Source organism: Phragmites australis, chromosome 13 (assembly GCF_958298935.1).
Source record: "Phragmites australis chromosome 13, lpPhrAust1.1, whole genome shotgun sequence".
NCBI lineage: Eukaryota > Viridiplantae > Streptophyta > Magnoliopsida > Poales > Poaceae > Phragmites > Phragmites australis.
Window position 1 is genome coordinate 2,823,916 of NC_084933.1, and position 18,871 is coordinate 2,842,786.

General features: G+C 41.7%; 1 protein-coding gene and 1 long non-coding RNA gene across 4 annotated transcripts; one reads left to right on the forward strand and one right to left on the reverse strand.

The window, feature by feature from the left end:
* Positions 1–274: 274 nt before the first annotated feature.
* Positions 275–3,070, reverse strand: LOC133888378 (plasma membrane ATPase 2-like). Its single transcript, XM_062328596.1, has 7 exons — positions 3,054–3,070; positions 2,616–2,770; positions 2,311–2,533; positions 829–844; positions 710–731; positions 487–579; positions 275–381 (listed from the first exon to the last, which is right to left on the reverse strand). Exons 1-7 carry the CDS (start codon positions 3,068–3,070, stop codon positions 275–277), a joined length of 633 nt encoding a protein of 210 aa, XP_062184580.1.
* A 3,150-nt stretch (positions 3,071–6,220) lies between these two features.
* Positions 6,221–10,659, forward strand: LOC133887912 (uncharacterized). Of its 3 annotated transcripts, none has more exons than XR_009903670.1 (6): positions 6,221–7,547; positions 7,644–8,927; positions 9,016–9,080; positions 9,749–9,816; positions 9,948–10,057; positions 10,397–10,659. It is a non-coding gene; the product is annotated as an uncharacterized LOC133887912 (long non-coding RNA). The 3 variants fall into 3 exon arrangements; XR_009903672.1 differs by lacking the exon at positions 10,397–10,659 and having other exon boundaries at positions 6,221–6,932; positions 7,273–7,547; positions 9,948–10,296; XR_009903669.1 differs by lacking the exon at positions 10,397–10,659 and having other exon boundaries at positions 9,948–10,256.
* Positions 10,660–18,871: the final 8,212 nt, after the last annotated feature.

An 18,871-nucleotide genomic window follows, 5' to 3' on the forward strand; every position in this document is an offset into this window, starting at 1 on the left:
GGAATTAAATTGCCTAGTAGAGATGGAAAACAACGATCTCCCACAAATCTTAAGGCAAGACCACCTGCTAATAATTTGGATGTGAGCACGACATCCTAACACTGAAAAAATTACCCGGTTATTGATTTTAGTTCGAAAGGTTTATATTTAACTACTTACTGGCCTTTCCTACCCAATGGTCATAAAGTATGCCAGAGAGTGAGAGAGCAACCAAAATGTTAAGAAAGCATGCTAAAAAGTCTCATGGCCCGGAAGAATATTACAGTCATGACGGCTAAGTAGGTGGCATACACGATGCGGTGGCAAAAATTTCATTCAGCTTCCAACTATCTAGGTGTGGGGATGGCTTTACTCTATCGTTCGAGATAGTCATGATTGTGCCTGAAACATTCTCCACAAGTTAACTTCTGAGCATAAGAAGGATCCACAATGCGCAAATAATAATAAAAAGATTTATCATCTATGGAAGTTACAAGGCAAACCAACCATAGTTCAGAATGGCAATGATTAGAATCATGAATGGTGAGAAATCAAATTTCCACGTCAAAGCAATCAGCACAAATCCAAGGTGCACATTGACAACAAATAAAAATTTCAAAATCCAAGCTGCACATTGACAACAAATAAGAATTTCAAAAGAGTATAACAGTGTGATCAAAAGACTAGATTCTTGTTAGGCCTCAGAAAAATTAACTTACCACAATACAAGTTGTTATCGACATCGCGCATATCTAAACAAAGAACAAGAGCAGGGGTCAGAATTGTAAATGAAATAGTTATGCTCTCATCCTTAGAAACTGTGAGTTTTATCAGCCAAGGAATGCTTACAGTGTAATTCTTCATCCTCTGGGGTAGCGAAAATAGCCCTATTAAGCTATGATTGTGACTTTGGTGATTAATAATAACATAGTCATTAGGACTAACATGTTTATCAAGAATATATGTTAGTAGGTCTTATAGATGCAATACATGAAGAAGCCACCGAAGCCGGGACAAAGTTTGGTTGAATTAGAAAAAAGTCCCAGGAGAAATAACCACTCCGGATGGTCCAGTGCTCCAGATATTTGCACTCACCCGAGCATCTCTGTCAAAGGGGGACAGAGGCATGAAAGCCTCACCGGATAGTCCGGTGACGAAGCAAGGTAACACCGGATACACCGGATAATGAACAGTGCAAAGATGAAAAAGAAGCAGAAGACCCCACCGGATAGTCTGGTGATTGATTTGAACACACCGGAGGTATGCACCGGAGCATTGTTGACAAAGGGAAGAATACATTGACTCTACTGGATAGTCCGGTGATGTGATAAGTAGCGGAGAAGGCTCCGAAGCAATTTACACAGAGAAGATGTTGGCTTGGATGGCTAAGGTATACTCACCGGAAAGTTCAGTGATGAAGATGGAGTATACACCGGAGTATCCGGTGTTCACAGAGGCTTGAGTGGGGTTCCAACGGCTAGTTTGTGAGAGTGTACTCACTAGATAATCTGGTGTTAACAGCTTTTTAGAGCCGTTAGGTTAACGGCTAGTGCGCGAGTTTGAGGCTATAAATACCCCTACACTTAGTCATTTGAGGGTGCTGGAGTCCAGAGAAGTTCATATACACCTAAGAAGATATCCAAACCACCAAAGTGCATAAAGTGATCATCCAAGGCAATTAAGTACAAGATTAGAGAGTGATTAGTGCTTATAGGCTTATAAAGTGAGTTGTTAGGTGATTGCTGCCTAGAGAGTAGATTAAGGAGTGATCCAATAGTGTACCACTTGGTATGCCGGCACCTTGGAGTCTTGATGACTCGCCGGCAAGCTTGTTGACCCACCGACTTAGTGCGGGGACGCGGAGACCCTTACATTTGTGGCTCAAGCTCCGAAGTGATCACAGTGGCAAGAAATTGGAAGAGAGGCTAGTGGTGAGACCTTGCCTTGGTGGCTTGATGGCTTATCCGGGTGGAGGCCTTGTCTTTGTGATTTGGTGGCTAAAGGATCGTGACCCGGTGCCAATCGGGAGCATATTCTTGGTGGAGCTCCAACGTGAATTAAGAGTGGTATTCATGCCATCGATACCACAGGAAAAAAATCCTTGTACCGAGTTTGATCTCTCTACCTTATTTACGTTTCCGCATTTACTTACTTGGAATTTACCTTATTAGATAGATTGCAAGCGCTTTGATCGGTAGAGTAGACACACTAGATAAATCTAGAGCACATTTAGATAGAATTTGATATAGGCTTATCTTGTGTTATTTTTGGAGCCGAAATAGTTCTAAGTGTCCTAATTCACCCCCCTCTTAGGACGTCACCGATCCCTGCATCTGAAAGATGGCCCGGCTAGTGAGCACAACACTGATGATGACACTGAGTCCAGGTTTAATTAGCACAACGTCAGAGGCACTCTTGGCAGCATCAGTAGCATCAGCTATAGCAATTCCGATATCTACCTTCTTCAACGCAGGCGCGTCGTTGATGCCATCTCCAGTCATTCCACATATGTGCTTCATCCGCTGTAGTTTCTTGATGATCTCATACTTGTGTTCTGCATCAAAATGGAGAATCGTCAGACTGAATACAGTATATATGAAAATAAAATTGCTGAACAGTTCTTGCATGTTGCTCACCTGGGAAGACGCTGGCAAAGCCATCAGCCTTCTTGATCAAATCATCAGGGGTTGAAGCGGTGGATTCATCTCTGCTCTGCCCAAGAAGGGCTGATGAGGGGTACATGTTTGTGCCCATGCCGAGCCGTATGTCGGTCTTCTTGGCAATGGCTACCCTGAGAATGACAAATGCAAAACAATTGAACCAAAATACAGTTTAGATTATCACAAGCACAACATCCTTATCAGAGGAACAACGTGTGAGATGTGACTTTACAATGTCAAGTAGTCTAAATGACTTTATCATGAAGCATAGGTCACCCTTATACATACACTAATTCAGAGAAGAAATGACAAGCAAACTGAAAGAACAAATAATATAGATGTTCTTATATAGCTAATTTTTGACTTTTTTTTTTGCAACCTGAAAGAACAAAATCACTGACAGTGACTACTAACCTGACAATTACTGACATGATTAAGAAATTTACAATTCTAAATGAAAATTTGTCAAGCCCATCAGAAAGTTGGGAGATAACGCAACAATACAGAGTTTATTTGAATGGAGCAAGTTTTCAGCTAACAAAAGAGATCATTTGGAGAACATACACGAATGATGAACACACTCCAATCATTTGGAGCAGCCAATAACCCGTCACTATAGATCGCCATGCTTGTTACAACCCATTCAAATATGACCTCGGATCAAGCGACTAATCAAGAAACCTTAAACCCCATATTGACCCAAACCGTAGCCATGTGGAAACCATGACGAAAGGAGTGGAAATTGGCCTTACCTCGCCGGAAGGGAAGCCCACGTCACCGAGGGAGGGGACCAGTTGCTGGCCTGTCGTAGATCTGCAAGAGGAAGGACTACCTATGAGTTCGTTGCTGGCTTGTCGCACCGGTAGGGACTTTACCTCGCCAAGACGAATGCTCACCGGAGGTATCTAGAGAGACAACCTATCTGGAGATAGGGAGCTGTGGCGACAGAGTGGATTAAGCGTGGAGATAGGGGACTGAGGAGAGCGAGCGAGCAGTGCGACCCACGAGCAGATGCGGGAGTCGGGGTGCGCACGTCCGTGAACCCGATCGGCGAGGAGGCGTGCGGGGAGGAGGGAAGGGTGGAGGCAGTAGGTGGCGGTTGCAACACTGTTGTGGATCGTGGCGGAAGAGGGATCCGCCGCCTGAGGCGAGAAGGGGAGAGGCGGCTTGGAGAGTAGGAGCGAGGGTGGCGCAACGAGGAAGGAAAAGGCCTAGGGAGCGAAGGAGGTCACGGGCGCGTGTGGGTGGCAGTGTTGAGGAGGTCGTGGAGGAGGATGGCGCTGCTGTGTGGGCAGCGGTGCAGATGAGGTCGAGAAGGAGGACGGCGCAGCTGTGCGTGAGGTTGAGGTCAAGGAGGAGGACGGTGCGGTTGTTGGATCATGAACGATAGGGTGAGCGGCGGGGTGAGCTGTTGGAACAGCTGCGCGTCGTGGCCGCGGAAAATCCAGGAGCGGAACTGGGACGCACTAGGTGCTTTTTAAACAGTAGAGATAGAGATTAGTCGTACATAGTATGATATAACATACTTTTGAATGACGTAACAGTGCAGGAGCATAATCAACAAAAAAAACCAGCCACAACACAAACCATACCCAAAAGGAGGGTGAATAGCTTTGCACTATTACATATCCAATAATATGTTGCAGGATGCAAATCATCGTGGGATGCTTCACATGACTAGTTAAAGGATAAGATCTTCTAGGATAACTTACTGAGCAATCTACACTCCATCTGGATTTAGATATCTAGTACAATCATCCCAATCGCTCATGGAACCTTGGATGACGAGCACCATCACAATTCAATCAGCATAATCACAGAAGAACTCATCAAACAAAAAAGCGATCCAGCTAATATTATCAAGTTCAACGGTAAGAAGTTGAAAGCAACAAACAACTTGCTAAGATACTCAGTGCAGCCGAGCAACCTAGGACATATGATCACTTTAATATTTATTCCAGGTTCCTCACCTTCATAGTAATACGCTGGTAGAGAGAACAGGTTGGGATCCATAAAATCTGGAAGCACCGGCGTGATGGAACACTCCAGTGGGAATCGACACGCTCAGTAGTTGGCTAGGTGCAGCACCCTGCTGAATCAAACAACAAGCAAACAAATCATAATCACAGGTCACTTGGAGCAAATCATGAATTAACACAACGAGAAAACCCATTAGTACTACTGTTCTATCACTACCTTCATAGTACCAGCAGGCTCGGTTGCATCTGCTGCCTTGGGCTGCGAATCCAACGACAACTTCTGGAGCAGATCTGTGGTTTCTTTGCACAGCAAATCAATGAATTAAGGCATCACAACGGCGTTGTCTGGTCCCAGAGCTTGCAAACTACAATCCTAACGAGCGGTAGCAATAAACCATTCTAAAAACCCACACAACAATGTTTTTGGTCTCCTGTAGCTTGCAACCAATAGATAAAGGCTAAGAACTGTAAAAACACATCAATCTGTACAAGCCAAGCAAATGAGCCGGCTAGAACAGACAAGAGCACTGCACAAGCTTCCGTCCGGCCGGGCTGGCTGCGGCGTCATAGCCACCACGAACGGTGCAGGAAATCGCACACAACGCAACCAAGCAACGGAACTCCACAAACACTACTAGAAACCCAACCTAGGCCGGCGGTGATATAGAATGGCCGACGGCTCGTCGGTGAGATTGTGTAATAGCCAACGGTGATGATGTTTCCGACGGTTACAAGTTGAACCCTCGGTCATTGTACCAAATGACCGATGGGTCAAACATTTTCCGAGAGGCACACGATGTCCCGTCGGGTATTTGACCCAATGGCCGACAGTTATACAATCACTGACAGTCTAAAGTTTACCGTCGGCTATTAGGCGCCCCATAGCCGACAATACCTACTAGCTGCCGACAGGTCTTCATATAACGCTTGGCTATTTCTTGATGTAGCCAATGGTCAAAAATATCTCAAGTGGTCTAACGTGTATCCGGTGTTTTTTAAATTTTTTTGAAATTTCTCGGATGACTCATACGGTTGGTTAAATATGATTATATTTTATTTTTTTATTATTTTTGAAGTTTCGCAACAGAGAAATTTTTTTCATTAGTAGAACATTTTTTTTCATCCAAAATTGCCTTTTAAAGTGAACTACTTGTAAATCCCAAATTGGATGTTGTGGAATTAAAAATGTTTTGGATTTAAGCTTTCATAAGAACAAAGTCGATTCATGGAACCACTTATACTTGAGCCAATCACATGATTGCTTTTTCTAACAATAATAATTTTGACAAAGGTACGTCATCCATGTCGTCATTATTCACATAACTACTTTTTACTAGAATTTCTAGGTACGAATTTGCTTGAAGCATAGTCTGTACCACTGTGTGTGTCTCTGTGATCTGCGTGACTGTGTCTATTGCTGTTGAGTGCACTAATGCTTCAAGCAAAAGTAGATGCTTCAAGCAAACTTATGTCTGCCTTGTCTGATTGATAGGTGTATTTGGGCTTTGTAGTAATAAAAGGTGCCTCCTTTTTTAGCCTTCTTTTTCGCATGAGATAGCTACCCAGCCAACAATGTTCGGCCTTTGATGAAGCATGAATCAGTTGGCCTCTTTCCAGTCACCAGCTCCAGCAAAAGCATAATAGCAGTCAGATATTAGGCCATATCAGACATAAGTTTATAACAATAGATTTGAGTGCTATTGTTCCTTTTGTATCACAGCTATTGTTGATTATATTTTGTAGTTCGGATTCTCTGAATTTCTTATTTTACTTTTCTTCTTATGAGTTCTGTTTATTCTCTGACAGTATATGCTAGTATATTTTAGTCATGCTATCATCTGTGCTCTTTGTTTCCTCCCCTTTGCTGTGTGCTAGCCAGATACTTGGTAGTAATAGAATTTTGTTTAATGTCTGTCAGTGCTATCATCCGATGTGTGCTATCATCTGTGCTGTGTGTTGTCATCTGTGCTGTGTGCTAGCCAATATATGCTAGTATAGTTAAGTTCTGTACTTGGTAGTAATAGAATTTGGAGCCAGATACTCAAAACACTTCTTGTATGACTCATAAAACATGTTACCAGTGCTTGTATGGCTCCTAAAACAGGTTACAACTGTGTGCTATCATCTTGTAGAAGCATGTTATCAGTAGATCATATAATTGCAAGAATGTCGACTCCGGGAACCAGTGGGTAGCAGGCTGCAGGTGCAGGTGCTTCTACTCCATCTGCTACACCTACACCTACTCCATCCTTTGATGCTCCAGCTGCTGCACCGTCACCAGGTGCTGCACCTACACCATCACAAGACACACAAGGTATTGATGTGGTGGTGGTAGATGATGATGATGTAGGTGGTACAAATAAGAGAAAGCTAAAATCTGTCGTGTGGGAAGAATTCAAAAGACTAAAAGTAGGGAACAAATGGAAGGCTGAATGTAGTTGGTGTCATAAAATGCTAGGAGCGGAGACAAAAAATGGTACCAATCACTTGCATGGCCACCTTTCAATTTGTGAGTCTTGACAGGTTAGGAAAGGCTTAAAACAATCCACTTTGAAGTTGTCAAAAAATCAGGATGGGCCAGTTGTTGTAGAGAAATATGTGCCTGATCAAGATCTTGCAAGGAAAGAACATGCACTAATGATATGTGTCCATAGGTACCCACTTTCTATGGTTGACCATGCCGGCTTTCGAAAGTTTTGTGCTGCAATGCAGCCATTGTTTAAGGCAGTGTCTAGAAACACAATTAGGAAGGATATATTGGATATGTATGATGGGCAAAGCTATCTGTGGTGAAGTGCTTCCAATAGTGCCAATCTCGTATTGCTATCACAACAGATATGTGGACAGTAAATCATTAAAAGAAAGGGTACATGGCAGTGACAACACATTATATTGATGATGACTGGAAGCTAAAAAGCTTCCTTTTGAGGTAATAATGTACTGATGAAGCTTATGTAATTATTCTATATTGATATTTCCTTGTCTAATTATTCATGCTATACTTTTGGTGTTTCTAATTTTGTAGGTTCATTTACGTGCCAACCCCACATACAAGTGAAGTTATAAGTGATGTCCTTTATGATGTACTCATGGATTGGCATATCGAGAAGAAGGTGTCAAGTGTAACTCTTGATAATTGCAACACCAATGACTCTCTTATGGAAAAGATGCAAGATAAGTTGCCTCTTGACTCTCTTATGTTAGGTGGTAGATTATTGCATATGCGTTGTGCTGCACATATCTTGAATTTGATTGTGAAAGATGGATTGTCTGTCATGGAGAAGAGCATTGAGAGGGTTCGTGAAAGTATTGGTTATTGGTCAGCAACACCAAAAAGACATGAAAGGTTCGAAAGAATGGTATCTCAGATGAACATTAAATATCAGAAAAGAATAGCTCTTGATTGTAAAACTAGATGTAATTCCACTTATCTTATGCTTAGCACTGCATTAGAGTACCAACTAGTCTTTGACGCCTTGCACAACGCGAAAAATAATGTGCTACTTTTCGTTCAACAGAGGATGATTGGAAGTTTGCTAAGGAGCTTTGTGGTAGATTGAATATATTTTATGATATCACTGAGATATTGTCAGACGCTAGTTTATGTTACTGCAAACATTTTCTTTCCAAAAATCTGCGGTATTCATTTGGCTATTAGGAAATGGCGAGCTAGTGATGTCCCGGAGATAGAAAACAATGTCAAAATTGATGAAAGAAAAATTTGATAAATATTGAATAGATGTTCATGGTCTCATGGCAATTGCTACGGTTCTAGATCCTAGGTTTAAACTACAATTCTTGAAAGCTCTTTTTATCAACATTTATGGAAAAGAAGGTACAAGTAATGAAGTTCAGAAAGTAAGAGATTTGATGTATGAATTGGTGTTGGAATACCAAGGTTCTATGGAGGGTGTTGCAACAACAGTTGATATTGGTGCTTCTAGTACCACTTCTGTGCAGAACGAAGAAGATGATATGGTCTTTGACATATTTGATCGATACATGTCTTCGCAGCCAGTTGAGTCATCTTCTTATGTGCGCACGGAGTTAGACTTGTACTTGGATGAGCCAACATTACCTAGAACACAAGAGTTAGACATCATTCACTGGTGGCAGTATGCAGGGATCAAGTATCCTACTTTGAGAAAGATTGCTCGAGATACCATGTCAATTCCTGTGACAATAGTAGCATCTGAGTTGGTCTTTAGTACTAGTGGGAGGATCATTAGCCCATATCGGAGTAGACTTGCTCCAACAATGGTAGAAGCATTAATGTGTATGTAATCTTGGTCTCGTGCTCACATGTTAGGTAAATAGTTTACATTCAATCCATTAAATCATTTTTTCCTTTCTTTGATATATGGAAGCACTAACTTTTGAATGCTTTATGATTTTAGGGTCCAAGTCTCCTATACTTAATGCAATAATGACTTGTCTTGAGAATGAAGAGGAAGAAGAAATGGTATCAGTTTATTATTGTAAATTTTCATGTTTACAAAATACAAGTTAAATATATGAACTGTCTAACTGTCTTTGCCCTTTTTGCTATGATGATGCTGAGTCGACTGTGGTTGAATAGTTGACAAGCTAGAAAGCTATGAAGTATGATTGTGTTTGTGTTGGCTTTATGAACTATATAATCTGTGCGTGTTGGACTGTTCGCTGAATGGCTGTGTGAGTATGAACTATTAAGTATTCTGTGTTTGTGTTAAAGTTGGACTGTTGGTAAGTTAGTTGTATGAACTAAGGCACTAAGCATAAGCAGTCTGAGTTTATGTGTTTATGTTTGTGACTTTGTGTTGATATCTACTTCAGTGGTTGAACAGGTAGTCAAGTATTCTGTTATTTTGAGCTATTGTGGTTCTGTCATGCTTGTAAGCATGTTATGGACTTATTTTCGTAGTTTGATAGCTTAATAGCAGATACTAGATAGCACTTGCGGTCTTGTGTTTATCAGTTTATATCTAGTCCAAATGTCCAATAATGGTTCTGTTGGCATATTGATACTTAGTTTGATAATTTGATAACTTAGTTTTGTCATGTATTCTGTAATTCTGATTTTTGAGCTAGCAGCTAGCTACTGTTTGTTTCAGATTATTCATTGTTTGTCTCTGTTTCTGATGATGTCAGACCCGCCGGGTCTCGGATCCCCGTCGAGTTCGGGTTTGGGGGTGAATTTCAACCCGATTATCAATTGGGTGCGGGTCAGGTTTTGGTTTTCAGGTTCTTTGTCGGGCGGGTTTTGGCTGAACCCGCCCCCGACTCGACCCGTTGCCATCCCTAAGAATTTCTTGCATAGGCTTCCAATTAACATAGTTAATTTGACCAGGTGACTTGGATGCATCAATGTATGGCTTGATGTGACGAAGGTGGTATGACAAATTCATCTTGGTGGAAAAAGATATTAGGATGATGAGGCATGTGGCGCATACTTGGCCGGTGTGTCCACTTCGTTCTTGTGGAAGTGATAGCTTGTGGCTTAAAGGATGCATGTGAATTTCAAAGAAATATCTATAAATTTTAACTAATATAAAAACATCACCCTCTCTCCAAAATATATATTTCGGAATGGATTTCTATGTTGCTCTTAAAAATAAAATAAAAATTGAAATATCAACTAACATCACCTTCTCACCCCAAAATAAAAATGAATAAAAACTGTGATCCAATAAGTTCACATGTTATTTTGGCAAAATGCAAACCCTCATAATGTTTTTCCATATTTGGAATTTTCCTTCTTTAATATATCATAACATGTGGCTTATACTCTAAAAGCAGGTTGAGCGGATGGATTTTCGTAGAGCTGCAGCGTATATTCTGATGAGTAGAAGCAGACTGAGCGGATACAGTAACTCTGAAAAGAAGAGTGTTTGGTTGTCTGCACCTACGAATGCAATGACCGTGTGATGGTGTTCGGTTGCCTGCATGAGTGGATGCAGTGACCCTGCACCTGAGACTAACGAGTGGGCCCGTTGCAGTACTGTAGCAGATGCAATGCATATTATATATTGAAACTTTCCAGGAGATAAATCTTAACATTAGTGGCAAATCCTTATAAGTTACCGTGTACCTTCTTTGAAATCCCAAATTGGATATTGTATAATTAAAATTGTTTTGGGATAAATTAGTATATGATAATTTATTTGAGGATTTTTATTTTAGTCACTAAATTGTTCTGAGGATTTCCGAAATAATAGGGACAATAATATAGAAGGAGTGCAATATCATTGGAACAATATAGGCAAAGAAGCCTATGTGTTCCCTACTGATTCGAGGGCTTTCTAATTAAGTGGTAATTAAATTTATTATGCATTTCCTAATTATGTGGTAAATTGATTGATGTTTCCAAATTAGACAAAAACTAACCCATCACTAATTTGGAGCAACGTGGGCCATTTTATCAAGGTGGATGGATTGCCGAGATGGATGCGTTCATGTTGATTATAGTACTCCTTTTCTTAAATGGATGTTTCATGATACCCATATCAAGAAATGGGTGCCTATAATGATGTCTAGAGAGTGATATTTGTTGCATCTGATGGATGTCTATAAATTTTAAAGAAACTTTATCAAAACAATTTTATTTTTAAAAGAATAAATCAAATATGTATGTTATTTGGCAATGGATTTCTATGTAGTTTTAACAAATAGAAAATAACTGGAATTTGATATCACACCCGAAATAAAAACAAAAAAAGTAGCTCATATGTTTCGGGCACTTCCAAGGAATTTCAAACTTTATTCTCCCACGCTACCACAGTGACTATTTTTTTGCTCTTCTTTTTCTATATTTAGAATTTTCCTCTTTAAAATATGCAATAGCATGTGGTTCACTCAAAAGTACAAATCCGTATCCTTCAAAATTGTTGGGAATTAAAATATTAAATCTAAATAGTAATTAAAATTTAAATCTTTTGAAATATTTAATTTTTCAAGTGATATACTATTTGAAGTGAGGTGTGAAATCTTTAATAATATTTATATCTACAAGAGAATCCAATTCTAGGTTGAATACATTAAGTACGTATTATTTGACTTGTATACATTTTTGAAAACATTTAATTCATACTAGCATTTACATTATTTACAAAAATCTGAAAATTGTAACATGGTACCACAGAATCCAATTTGAATATTGAGGTAAAAAATTGAATTGTCAAGCTTATAAAAAAGTTGCAACCTTGAGATTCGAATACAGGATCTGAGTCTACCGCCCCAAGCTCCTCCACCAACTGGGCTACAGCTTGGTTTGCAACTCTTGCATGATAGAATTAGCAATGACCTTTCACTTCAGGGGAGAGATTGGGAAGACCAATCTATCAACCGTGTTTTAGCGGCAAAGAAACCCTATTGCGCAGTCGCGCCCAACATCGCTGCCACTACTATCCTCAAAATCTCGCCCACCCCGATACGAAACAAACAAATTCTTCCTCAAGGGTTTTGACCACCTCCAATCCAATCTGCGCATCCTCGGACATCACTCCCTCCACGTTTGGAAACAAACCGTTCCTTCCAAAGGGTTATTTGCCTCACCTCGATTCGATCTGTTCGTGGCTGGTGATAGGACGAGCGCATCGGCAGTGAGGTTCCTCTCGGCGACGCCCAACTTCCGCAGGTCTGAGTTGATCAGCACCTACGCCGCCTCCGACGCACCCTCCGTCGGGTTCGTCTTCATTGCCAAGCACGATATCCTCCATTGTTTCCCCATTGTGCAGAGCTCGCCCCCACCCCATCTCACCTTCGAATCACCATCTCTGTCCAAGTCTAAGTAGAGAAAATGTAGCATCGTACTAAAGCAAGTAAACTTTGCAAAGTTAAAAAGTGAAAAGTGAGTCCTGCAGTCTGACGATGGATGTCAAGGTCTGTTTGACGATGGATGCAAAACCTTTTCGGGTTCTAGGATTATTAAGTTCATTGTGCAGTGCTGGAAAGCTATCATAACCAACAAAGTAGTAATTAATGGGCACTTGATCCTTTTTAGTTTTCAGTGAACACCGTAGTTATTTCCTTATAGGAAATTAGTAATGATGATTCATGCTTATTATTGGGGTTCCTGTTCCTGCTAGTAAGAGGATTTTGTTCAAATTATACTGTTGTTCCTATTTACTACTGATCCTACACATCATGTTTGGTAGTAGGACAGAATTGTAGTCGTTCGGTGGTCCTTTGCTTAGCTTATGAAATTTAGTGAAATGTGTTAGTTATTGATATAGTTATGATTAAAGTTTGGAGTGCTTTTTCCTAGATGTGAAGTGTATTTTCTGGTGCTGCATGGCACATTTTTCGTGCATGCATTATAGCTATATTTGAACAAGCTCTTGTTCAAGCAATGTCTATGTGTTTTTCTACTTAAGCTTCAGTTTTTGTGTGATTATGTTTTTGTTGACTTCCATGGAAAATTCTTCGACTTATGTTTCAATGTTTGCATCTGAGTACCACACATATTGAATGGGGTTAGTTTTCTAGCTTGAGTAACCTTTATGTGCTTGGAGGGGCAGATCTAGGTAGTCTCATATGGGGGTATTGGGGGCTCAGCTGAACCCCCAAACTTTGTTGAAATCAAATACTCAATACTAATGTTTTTGTTTGTATATAAGCTTATATGCCACATCTGCACCTTTAAACAGCATTAAAACTATCATCTTATGTTAGAACCCCCACCACTAGATTTCTTGCTCCAGTGTGTAATTGGGTAGCATGGTAGCCCGAAGACTGCCTTGTTTAGAAGTATCTTTGTGATTCTTATGCTATGATGCATAGAGCATGATTCCTTGTGTGCCAATTTACCATTTTTTGTTGTGTAGCTAATTATGTTTTTGATTAACAAATTTACTAACTTCCAATAGATGCGTTGAACTTATGCTACAGTTATAAAATAGTTTTGGATATGGCTAACCACCGTTTCTGGTGGGCATCATTCACCATAGTTTTTACAATAATGAAATTGCACAAATTAACTAAAAGGACATAGGGAGGGTAATTCACTGCCACCGCACCTCATTGCCATCAAAAGGAATGTGAATTTTTTTTCAATTTAAAGCATACTCTGCTATTTTTGTTGCCTTTTTAGATTGAATATGTGTGAATTTCTATAATCGAAAAATTCAGGACCTCAAGTTGATTGAGTGTGTTGCATCTAAAATAAAGTAACAATTTGTCTGTGTTGATAAAAATCAATAGCAAGCAATATTACATACCCTGAATTAGCTACAAAACAGTTTGTCTGTGTCGATTGTATAAACCTTTTTCCCAATGAATTAGCTACGAAACTACAGATCAATGTTCAGATTGAGGGCATGGGTTTGACTTGCCGTTTGGCATGGGATTTTTCCATTTAGTTACTCAGAATTGTTCCCTGAAACCTACAATGTCATATTTAGGTGAAATACCATGGGTGACAATCGTAGTTGGATGTACAATGAGCGTAAATGCAGCTTGTTTAGTCCAACATGGAAAGATGGTTCGGATGCTTTTTAGAACCATGCCTTTTCGTTGCCTGAAGCTGCTGTTGATGGGAAATCTAAATGTCCCTGTACTAAGTGTGATTGCCGCCACAAGCGTAAAAGGGATGAAATGGAGATTCATTTATGCCGCAATGGTTTTCAGTTGGGATATGAGAGATGGACTAGGCATGGGGAGACTGATGTACCTGATCAAGTTGACCATGAATCTGCTCCTGGCTTAGATAGGATGAATGAAATGCTACTTGATTCTATTAATGCAGAAGAGGTTTTTTCTAGTGAGGAGCCAACACAAGGTGCAAACGAGTTATATAGATTGCTAGATGAAGCTGACAAGCCACTACATGAAAGGACATCACAATCCCGTTTGTCCATTGTAGCACGACTTATGACTATAAAAGCACAATATAACTTGTCTGAAGCTTGTTATAATGAAATAATGAATCTTCTACATGAAGTGGTTGGAGATGAGGCTACCAAGGATCTCCCTACAAACTTCTATAGGTCTAAAAAACTTATGCATAGTCTAGGCATGCCATATGTAAAGATTCATGCATGCCCAAATGGTTGCATGATATATTACAAAGATAATAAAAATAAAGAAAGTTGCATTGTATGTGGTGCATCCCGGTACAAGGAGCCAACTGCAGGAAACAAATATAGGAAAGTACCAACAAAAGTTTTGTGTTACCTCCCAATTACTCCAAGACTACAACGGTTGTACATGTCACAGAACAAAGCCAAGCACATGGGATACCATGCACAACCACGCAACAAGAATGTTATGGTTCACCCTTCGGATGGAGAAGCTTGGATGAAATTTGACAAAGTGTTTCCAGATTTTTCCCAGGAGGTTAGGAATGTGTGTCTAGCTTTGGTAACTAATGGTTTTACACCTTTTAGTGTTTCTGCAGCCCCATACTCCTGTTGGCCTATTTTTGTTGTTCCGTCTGACCTCCCCCTGAAATGTGCATGAAACAGAACAACATTATCATTGCACTTGTTATTCCTGGCCTCGAATACCCAGAGAAGAACTTTAATGTCTTCATGGAACCTCTAATTGATGAGCTTTCTAATTTATGGGAAGATGGTGTTGTTACTTATGATTGTTATAGAAAGGAGACCCTTGAAGAAGGATTGCAATCCAAGGTTAAAGCCCTTGAAGAAGGATTGCAATCCATGTTTGCATGATGTGCCCGTAATGTTGGATTCAATTCATTGGAGATTCCAACGTGTTGTTTTGCACAGTGACGTATGGGAGGAAGACTTGGACCGGCCCACGTAAGTTTGTAGCCTATATGAGGTAGCAATTCTGTTCGGAAGCCCACCCAGGGTCAGGCCCCTTGATTCATAGCTGGGCTACAGTGCTAGCGCAGGATCGTAGATCAGATAGCCGACAGTACCATCAGCAAATGGGTGAATCCCCGACCAAGAGTTCGTGACGGGAATTTACCGATGATCTACGCTCGGGGATTTCATTTCCCGACAGTATAACTAAATGCCCGATGGTGTAACAATCGTCGGCCATTCTTAAGATCCTAGTAGTGAAAAGGCAAAACCCTTGCAAGCAGAAATTAGAACCAAATGGTACGATCCGCGATAGGAGCAGCGGCAGGAGCTGGAACGGTAACAGCAGCCAGCACCAGGTCGGTGCAAATCGCATGGATCGACACGGGGCAGGGATCCGTAGCCAGATGGTTGGATCTGTACAGGCGCGAGGGGAGGCCGGGCGGGTGGACGGATAGGCGGGTTGGGCGGGAGGGTGAGGCGAGGTGAGGCCGGTGGCACCGTGGCCCGTGGGGGCAATAGGAACACCGGACGGGAGTGGTGACGGCGGAGGTCTGGGTCTGGAGTCTCAGCCGAGAAGATGTGGGGTTTGCTAGGCCTGTACAAAGTGCAAATCGGGATAAAAATGGGATTTTCCCGAATAAAAATAGGATTACGAGAAAACGGGCTGGACGAGGCCTCAACCGTTTTCAGCCCCGGTTTTGGTCGTCGCCGTCCCATTCCCGCGTAAGAACCGGAAAAACGAAAATGCTCGGGAAAAAAAAGGGAAATAGTCACGGGACGATTCCCATACCACTTTCATCCTTACCCACCATGCTACGGTATCTAAACACGTCATACTCTCTAAGGAGGGTTACAAGATCATAAGATAGTTTGTCAGTGACCAATATTGGAGTAGAAACTTCCTTGCAATCCTTCATATGAGCACAGTGAAGCAAATCGATGGCATCCTTGTGCTGAGATAAGACCATGTCCCCCTACTACCCCTGAATTGTAGGTAGCTTCAACTCCAACAAGGACGAACAAGATCCTTAACAGGAAAAGTATTGGAGAGATTCTGAAGTGGACGGTCAATAGCATAAGGACAAGAGCCAGCAATGACAATATCATCAACATAGATAGGGCTATCTTGGCCTTGGAAGATTGAAATCCCAATTGATGATGCTTATCACTTAAGTGATAATACCACGCACGAGGCGATTGCTTTAACCCATAAAGAGGCTTTTGCAGTTTGCAAACATTAGTTGGATGATTAGAGTGTTCAAAACTAGGTGGCAGATGAATATAAACATCTTTATCAAGAAATCCATGCATGAAAGCATTGCTCACATCAACCCGTAGAAGACACCAACCAGGCAACACAGCCAAAGATAGAACATGACGCACTGTAGCTGAATTGATATCTAGGCTCAAAGTAGCAAGATAATCAATACCACTGTCGACGATTTGTGAACTAACGATCTTACAAATACATGAATGAAGTAGGGGGATACTCCCTATAGCTGAATCGTATGCCAAAACATAGATATTTATACAGGTTCAGGCATCTTGTAGGATAATAGCCTTACGTCATGTGGTCTTGTATTGATCTTCAAGACATATTACAGGGGGTCTTGGCTAGCTTAGATGTGATCTAAACCTAGTTGAGGGCTCCTTGCGCGTAGTCTGAGCGAGATGTCGATGTAGATCGCGAGTACAGAAGGCTCAGGGCTCGTGGTGCGCTTGAAGCTTCTGTAAACTTGGGCCATGGGCTTGTGTCTCTTATCCTCTGCAGGGTCCCCTAGCTCCGTATATATATGGGGTTGTTGTGTAGCCTCTGGACTCCTTTTTGAGTAAGATTCAATTATCCTTAGAGATAAACTTCCATGTTTATGAGATACCTTGGTACATGCGGGAAGTTTTCATACGTCTAAGGATTCATTTTCCAGACACAGAAGTATGCTCCGAGAATATAGAAAACCCTAAGGGAACTTGATACACATAAGATACCCATATATGGTAGTTTTATACTATCCATCATCAAGCCCCCTATCAATACGTGAAATGAGGTTTCAGCGGATCAAAGACTTAGTCCAACAAAGAGAAACATTTTGCCAATACTAATATAGCTAATGGTATTCCAATGTGGGAGCCCATAGGAGGATCTATATAAAGGGAGGTGTGGGGAGGGGTGCTTACGGTAGAGCCACTCCGAAACTCTAGCTGCGCCCTCTCCACCAGACCTCTCAAAACCCTAGTTGTATGTGCAGCACATCGGCGTTCAACATTCCAGCCTAAGACGTGTAGATATCATAGAGGCGATGCTGCAATTGCAGCGCTGATCGGCTCGACGTCGCTCCTGACAAGGTGATCGTGACTAGTCAGAACATTCCCAACTAGGTAGTCGGAACACCTCGACAAGGAAATCAAATCCGAAAGTTGATCCTGACTAGGAGGGTGATCATCTATGACAACCATGCTGAGTTCGACTGCTTCATCTACATCGATGCGCACGACGATGGACTGGTTTGCTTCAACCCTTCTTTTGCTGCGCTACGCGTCTACTGGTAATGATCCATGATCCTCTACTCGCATGGCTTCCTGGTTGAACACGGTAGAAGTTTTTGTTTGGCGCTAGTGTAGCCTATCCATTCCCCAACAGATCGAAGTCACCAAGTTCGGATAGCCACAGCCAGACAGAGTGGTTGGTGCCAGATAGGATCTCGACGTCATGGAGCGTGGCGTGGATCCGCCGCAACTTGGACCTAAGCACCATTAGCTCGTCGTCATCGACGGGCCAGCTCGGACGCGCACCCGAATGTAGCGGCGACACGAGCTTCTTGGACCGTGTGGATGATGGTCCTGGTGGCTCACGCTCGTGGATGCCCTGACGCTCTACCAGCTCTGCATTAGAGATTTCTGGGCTCTATTTTTGGGCCACAGGAATGGGTACAAAGCTAATGGACCTTGAGGATTTTGGGGCACGTGGGGCACTCGCGGGTTTAAAGTACGACCCGAACCCAAACTTAACTCGGGACAGGGGCCCGACCTGATGGCCCTGCGGGACAGTTTCTACAACTGAACCCGCCCCTGCTAGGTCTGAAACCCACGGGGCGCCGACCCGACCCGGCCCACTACCATCCTTAAAACATGGGGTGTGCAAGCCAAGTTTTTGAAACTTTTATTTATTGGCCACCAAATATGTCTTTTGTTCGACAATTCGATGCCAATACATTGGAAGATTCTGTCACGTTGACTCATCATTTTGAGAGAATTCTTTGTGAGCCACTGAATGTTAGAGGAATCCTTGATTTGACACTTAAAAAGTTCCCATCCCTTCCTTGCTATTGTTTGCTTTTTTTCATCCCGTTTTTGCCACTTCTGTGATGTCTAGCTCCAACGACTGTCAAATGGTACTGGAAAAGACTAGATTTCTCTCGATTCACACCCGGTTGATAATTTTTTCTGATCCCTTCATGCCACTGCATGTGAGAAGGTTGTGTGTGTGTGCATCAACATAATGAAT